Source organism: Gossypium hirsutum, chromosome D13, assembly GCF_007990345.1.
Source record: "Gossypium hirsutum isolate 1008001.06 chromosome D13, Gossypium_hirsutum_v2.1, whole genome shotgun sequence".
In the NCBI taxonomy this organism is placed as follows: Eukaryota; Viridiplantae; Streptophyta; class Magnoliopsida; order Malvales; family Malvaceae; genus Gossypium; species Gossypium hirsutum.
In genome coordinates this window covers 46,468,013-46,475,548 of record NC_053449.1, presented here as the reverse complement: position 1 = coordinate 46,475,548, position 7,536 = coordinate 46,468,013, and the positions used below count along the sequence as shown (strand labels likewise).

Here is a 7,536-nt window from a genome sequence, read left to right as displayed (position 1 = left end):
TCAAAAACGAAAGGAAGAATTAGCATACCTTTGGCCATGGCATACCTTGCATGAGCAAGACAAAGGACCAAATGAGTTACTATATTCGATTAAAGAAATTAAAATGTTTTGGATGAGGAATAATGTGTTTAAGTGCCTACCATCGTTTTTAACCAATTATCCCTTGATCCAACTTAGTTTTTATGCTTGTAACGATAGTCTAACGAAACTCTTTGATAAATTTATATATGCTTGCTTTGTCCAATTGAGATTTTTGGCATATGTTCGATTGAATGAATACTTTATGAACTATCGAACACATTTGAATTTGACTCCTTTGAGTTTCTTTTTATTGGCTGTGGTAAGAATTTTTCAGGTTTGTGTGACATCTTCCATACCATTTGACCGAGGAAAACCATGCATGAGTCAAAGTTCTCCCATGGACAAACAGCTCGACTTGAGGACAAGTCGCCTAAAAGGGGGGGGGGAATGATACGAGCACGCCCCGCGAACTTCATCGAGCAAGTCTGTCAAGCCGAGCATTGACATGTTGGCAAGCTGATCCCAGCTCGTTTCCAGCTCCACGAGCTCCGTCTAGCTCAAATCCAGCTTATTCAAGCTCGATCCAACTTGCCTGAGCTAAACCGAGCTCACTCCTAGCTCATATTTAGCTCACGAGCTAAACCTTAGCTCAACTTCAGCTTAGGAGTTTAGCCTCAGCTCAACTTTAGCTCACGAGCTAAAACTTAGCTCATTTTAGTTTAAACTCGGTTTTGTCTTTAATACATTAAATAAAATTTGCACATATTCATTTAAGCATTAAACTTGTCTTATATTAATATTTGTTATTAATATATCATTGTCATTATATAAATTGATTATGTTCACATAGCCGAATTAATGCATGACATTAATGTGTTCACATCATGCCGAATTTATGAGTGTTCATGAGATGTCTTAATGACTTGTTTATTTCATGTAGGTACATTCCTTTGGACGGTACAATGTATGAATGAAGAAACATCTCTTTTGGGCATTCCACACTCATGAATGAAGAAGTATTAAATGCTGGTGCATGTACGGCTAGATGCAATGTTTCTACAAATTCATGCATGTGTCGAATGCATGTATGGACATTAAAGGCTAGTCCATGAATGGATCAAATGCATGGGATGATAGAATGCATGAATGGCTTAAGTGCATGTATGGTGGCTGTCTCTTAACTTTCCAAGGCACTTATTCGGCCAAGAAGTAGCTGCTAACTAATTCTATGTTGACCATAGAGCTCCTTGAGCATGTTCACACTTTGAATTGACCTATAGGCTACTACACATGCATGGATGGGTTCAAGAACGTCCAAGGGAAGGAATTAACTCAATAATTCAACACATTGATTGAATTAAGTGCATGCACAAAGGGGAGAACGAATTTACTAGGTTCATGCTACCATTTATGAACTTACATGCCATTAAAGTGTTTAATTATGAAGATACATGGTCCATACAAGTGCATGAACGTCCCAAGGAGATGAATGCAACCTTTTGGTGCACATACAAGTCACTTGAAGCCTTTCTTTATGACTAAGCATTCATGCACAAACTAAGGGGGAAGAAAGTGTCCATTCAGCTAGTGCATGAATCTGCCGAATTTATGAACTATTTTAATACATTAGTGTGAACGTTTTTATTATTGTGTGAACACCTAGATGCCGAATTTGAATGGTCATCTATGTGCCTATAAATATTTGTTTTCTTTCATTTGTAAAGGACTTTTGACTTTTGATCATTTGAATGAACTTTGTTCAAAGAGTGAGTTTTCTCCTCTCTAAATTCGTACGAGTTTCGATCTGACTTATCTAGCGTGCTAGTGGTGTCTATCGTTCTCTTTTGAACTTATCACCTTGCTTTGGTGTGGCGTTCAACCTTCTACAATTCCGCAATCCCACCTTGACCGAATAGAAATCGGGGTGACACTTTTAGTGTTGAATCGTTTCTGGTGTTTAAGCTCATTTATCCATTCCACCGACTATCCTAGATTTTACCCAACTATAATATCTTTTTACAAAACTGAGCCTTCATTTATCAACTTCCATTTTTCTTATTTTTATCCTTAAATCGAGCTACTACCCTTATAAATTTACCATCACCTTAGCCAACCTTTAAAACCATTTGAAAGCTTCCGCATCTTTAGCCTTATTTCATCCTATTTCCGTTAACTCAACTATTCCTCGTCGACGATCGGGCAATCAAGTGAATCAACCCAATTAATCCGGGCCGGATCACATCAGCAAGGAATCACCAAACTTATTGTAGCCATGGCTAAAGCAGAGTCCTTTGTTGAGCTTGGTCGAACGAAAGATAAATTCGAGTCATCTAAGCCCAATGGAAAGGGTAATGGTGAGAGAAACCATAAGGAAGATATAGAGGGATAGAGCGATGATGGCAACAATACCGATAGCACAGGTGGCAATGGGAAACCATAAGATGCGAAGTGGGGATCCAACAACCCAAGGGACAAAGAGAAGATAAAATGCTTCCTTTGTCAAGAACCACATATAGCGCGAAAATGTCTGAAGAAATCGATGATTTCGGCTGTTGAAAAGAAAGATAAGCTGAAAGAAGTGAAGCCTATTGAGAAAAAAACATCGAAGGTTAATTTGATGGTGCTCTTTCGTAAGAACATGGATGGTGAAGAAGGGTTGATGTTTGTGCACATCAACATTGTAGGTCAGAAACGGAGTGCTCTTGTTGATACGGGAGCATTAGACTTGTTCATATCGGAAAAGGTTGCGAAGAAACTTAATCTCTTGATTAGGAAATCAAGTAAGAAGATCACGACGGTAAATTTTGAGGAGGCCCCAACTGTGGGAGTAGTTCGAAATGTGGAACTACAAATCGGCGAATGGAAAGACAAGGAAGAATTTGAGGTAATCCACTTAGATGATTACGATTATGTGCTTGGCTTAAATTTCCTTGACAGGATTCAGGCAGTTTTTTATCCATGGGCTGATCAAATTCATATTGTCACCGGCCCGTTATAAAAAATTATTGTGCCGGTGCATTAGGATATGAAGGTTAGGACCAAGGTGTTGTAGTCAATCCACCTAGTCGAAGATGTTTCGTCTAGGAGAAATATTAAATCGATAGAACAAAATGCTACGAAAGCCCATTCGAAAAAGTTAGTAGAGTATGAGACCGATATGAGGCCTGTGAAGTCGACTGTGGAGCCGCCACCTTTGGGAAAGGTAGGTTTTCTATCGAAGAGGGGAAGAAGCAATGCAAAAGCAGTCGAAATGAGTAAATGCTACAAGTAATGTACATTGCGAACACTCTAATAGTGTTTTGAATTCTGACTTGTTGGCTTGGCAAGGTTGTAGGGGCCCTTTTAAAGTTCTTAAGCAAGGAGGCCAAGGGACTATGGGCGATACGAAGCCAAGATATGAGAATCAAAGGGATTCCAATAGGAACAAGTCAAAATTGGGGCAAGTTAGAGAGAAGACTTCTTGCCAACGAGATGTACCAACGAGTGCAACGATTCAAGTTAAGAGGCGACGGAAGCTAAGGCAAAGGTTCCAAAGGAAGTGACAACTCGATCGCAAGACAATTCGGGAAGAAGCCAAGGCAACGAGAGAGTTCCAAGGTGATTCAAGTTAGTGTCATTCAGAAGTCGCAACGAGGGCGTGGCGAGAATGGGTGGGGGAGAATGTCAAGGGCCAAAGTGTAAAGCCCATGACCATGGCACAGAATGCGCCCTCTGGAGGTCTATCGATTAGATGGGGTTCATTTAGCCCACAAGAACTAGCCTGATTCCAAGAACTGTTGGAGAAGCCTGTCAGATTGAAGCCTGGTTGACCCGATAATGAAGATATGGCAACATAGGCTATTTTTAGTAAACATGAGAATTATATCTTGTAGATTTTATTTGATATTATGTAATCTTGTAAATCCCTAAAATCAAGCGATAGGCTAATCTCGTCCGTCGATGTAATCTGATCTTAACCATCGGTTTTGGGGAGCTCAACTATAAATAAAGAGCCTCCCCCTCATTTGTATCTCATCCATTGTAAGTTGAATTCTAAGAGTAATAGAATTCTTTGAGCATTTACTCAAACACTTTGTGTGCGTTCTTTCTATGGCTTTTTGTTGTTCTTTTGAAGCTTCTTTTGGCACAATTGCTTCCGCTATACAAATTGGTGTTTTAGAGGAATTCTAAAGGAATCCTCACTTTTGGGAGTAAAGGCTGACTTAGGCGAGTTTTGAGCGAAAGGATCGCCGGACAAAAAATCTATCCCTGTGACACTAGTACCAACTAGAACTTCATTACAACAAAAGTTCTTTGCCATTGCACCATAGGTTTGGTTGATAAGAGTATAGGACTTAAACTATATACAATCATCATATATCACATTTGCAAATTCATTATAATAAGATAATAATGATGGATACTATATTTTGTTATGTGTACTTAATGTTTGTCAGTGGCAAAGCTAGGGGGACTAGTAGGGGCCTCAGTTCCCCCTAAAATGGAAAATTTTCCATTTAAACTCCTTTATAATTTATAAAATTTTAAATTAGTAATAGTAAAAATGTACTTTAACCCCCTCAAAAATGATAAAAATTTGGTTTGATCCTTTAAAAATTATAAATATATAAATTATTAAAACAGTGAAATTACATTTATACTATCGTAAAAATATACAATCTAATTTTGGCCCCAAAATGATTTTCTAGCTTCGCACTTGATGTTTGTGCTATTAAAATTCAATTAAGTCTAAAACAAAGTATCCCAAGGTAATTAAATTATGTCCATTTATTCAGTTACTTAATAGATATATCAAATTAAAAGTTGAATCATATATAAATTAATAAAAAATTTTAGAAAGAAATCAATGTGGAATTTAATTCCCCATTAGGTAACTTAATAAATACTAGAACTATAATTACGTGTAGAGTTGTCCATGGGTCGAGTCGGGCCTAACAAAATTTTAGACTTAATTGATAGGCTTGAGCTGGGCTCGACCAGAACAATGGGCCTAAATTTTTGCCCAAGCCCAACCTAGATAAAAATGTTAAAACCCAGCCTCAGTTCGGCCCCGCCGTATTAAAATTATTTTATTTTATTTTATATAATTTTTTTAAAATATAATACATCAAATATACTAAAAACATTAAAATAAATGTTCCCTAATAAATTTAAAATAAATTTAAAAAAATCTTTATACATAAATAACACTAAGATAGACGTAACTTCTAAAATAGTAGCAGAATTGACAATAAAATAAGAGTTATATAATAATCAAACAATAACAATAAAATAGTAGCAACATAATTGTGAAATGGTAACAAAATAATGAAAAAACAACAAATTTTCTTTTTTACAAATTCGAGCCAAATTGAGCTAAACTCAAATTTTTTTTACCTAAATCCATTTATCAAGTCTATATTTTTTTCTAAACCATCTCACTTTTGAGAGGCCTCGAGGCCCATGAAAACTCTAATTATGCGATACAAAGGCATACAAAAATGATGATAAATGATAAAAACAGCAATACATTAATATTTGCCAACCAAGAGTCAATCATCTCCCTCTACAAAAGACAAAAGCTTTTTTCTGAAATCTACCCTCTTTTGATCAAAGCAAAAACAACCAGAATTCAATGGGGAAGAAAGCTGTGTTGATTGGAATCAACTATCCAGGCACAAAGGCTGAACTGAAAGGCTGCATAAACGATGTGAAGAGAATGTACAAATGCCTTATAGAACGCTATGGATTCTCTGAAGAAGACATCACGGTATTGATAGACACCGATAATTCTTATGATCAGCCCACAGGGAAGAACATCAGAAGGGCTTTGAATGATCTTGTGAGATCGGCTGAGCCTGGGGATTTTCTGTTTGTGCACTACAGTGGCCATGGGACTAGGCTTCCTGCTGAGACTGGGGACGATGATGATACTGGCTACGATGAGTGCATTGTCCCCTGCGATATGAATCTCATCACTGGTTTTCCTCTCTCTCTCTCTCTCTCTCTCTCTCTCTCTCTCTCTCTCTCTCTCTCTCTCTCTTTTCACTATGCATGCCATAGGTTATAGATCTGTATTTCTCATCATCGGATTTAGTTTTGTTCTAGTTTAGGTTGTCCTTGTTAGACTCAGGCATTCCAGTTCTTCTGTTACTGATACTTTTGGAAATGAAAATAGAAGAAAAGAAAGAGTAGTATGTATGATCCATACTTTTTGTGGTTTTGACTGAATTTGTGGATACGATCGTGGGCTTGACTCTGGTTAACAACCACGCACTCCTCATACTCCATTGCATTGCTAAAGAAACATAAATGCTTTGGATTATAGGGTCTGAGTTCTGGAATTCTGTGTTATCTGACTGATTGGCTTGTAAAGCCTGCTTTGATCGATCTAAATAGATAATTATTCCCATGGTTTGTCTATGGTGTGGTTAATGAGTTGATAAAAGGTCAATGGTGGTATTGGTTGTGAACAGATGATGATTTCAGAGAGTTGGTGGATAAAGTCCCAAAAGGTAGCCGCATTACAATCGTATCAGATTCATGCCACAGTGGGGGATTGATTGATGAGGCCAAAGAGCAAATTGGTGATAGCTCTAAGCCCCAAGGTTCAGAACCAGAATCAGAATCAGGTTCAAGTGGGTTCAGGAGCTTCTTGCACCACACTGTACTAGATGCATTTGAATCTCGTGGAATTCATGTTCCTTCTAGATTACGCCACCGCGACCACCACCATGATAAGGAAGAGGTGGATGACAGGGGAGTGAATGAAGACTATGATGACAGTGGCTACGTCAAAAGCAGATCTCTGCCCCTCTCAACTCTAATTGAAATGCTCAAGCAGAAAACTGGCAAAGATGATATTGATGTTGGGAAGCTAAGGCCAACCCTTTTTGATATGTTTGGCGAAGATGCAAGCCCCAAAGTGAAGAAGTTTATGAACATCATTATGACCAAACTGCAGGGGAGTGGCGATGACGGTGAAGGGGGTGGTTTCATGGGGAAGGTTGGGAATCTGGCACTACAGTTTCTTAAACAAAAGCTGGATGATGACGAAGGATACGGTAAACCGGCACTTGAGACTGAAGTGAGTAGCAAGCAAGAGGCTTATGCAGGAGCTGGTAAGCACTCTCTTCCTGACAGTGGAATTCTTATCAGCGGCTGCCAGACCGACCAAACTTCAGCGGATGCCAGCCCATCAGGGAATGCAAGCAAAGCTTATGGAGCACTTAGCAATGCTATTCAAACCATAATTGCCGACTCAGATGGCTCAATTACTAATAAAGAGCTTGTTCTGAAGGCCAGGCAGATGCTCAAAAAACAGGGCTTCACTCAGCAACCCGGCCTTTACTGCTGCGACCATCATGTCAGAGCTCCATTTGTCTGCGAATACTAGTCTTTTATCTGCAAGCTTCAGAAACAAATAAAGTCTATGATTTGGTCAGAGAATTGTTGTTGATGAGATTGTACTGCTTGTCTTTCACTGTTCGCTTTATCCATATATTTACAGTTTGTGTGCTTCTGGACAATGAATGG

The 7,536-nt window shown here is 38.5% G+C and overlaps 1 protein-coding gene across 1 annotated transcript; it reads left to right on the top strand.

The window, feature by feature from the left end:
* Window positions 1–5,498: 5,498 nt before the first annotated feature.
* Window positions 5,499–7,529, top strand: LOC107919806 (metacaspase-4). Its single transcript, XM_041108957.1, has 2 exons — window positions 5,499–5,981; window positions 6,477–7,529. Exons 1-2 carry the CDS (start codon window positions 5,636–5,638, stop codon window positions 7,394–7,396), a joined length of 1,266 nt encoding a protein of 421 aa, XP_040964891.1. The 5' UTR covers window positions 5,499–5,635; the 3' UTR covers window positions 7,397–7,529.
* Window positions 7,530–7,536: the final 7 nt, after the last annotated feature.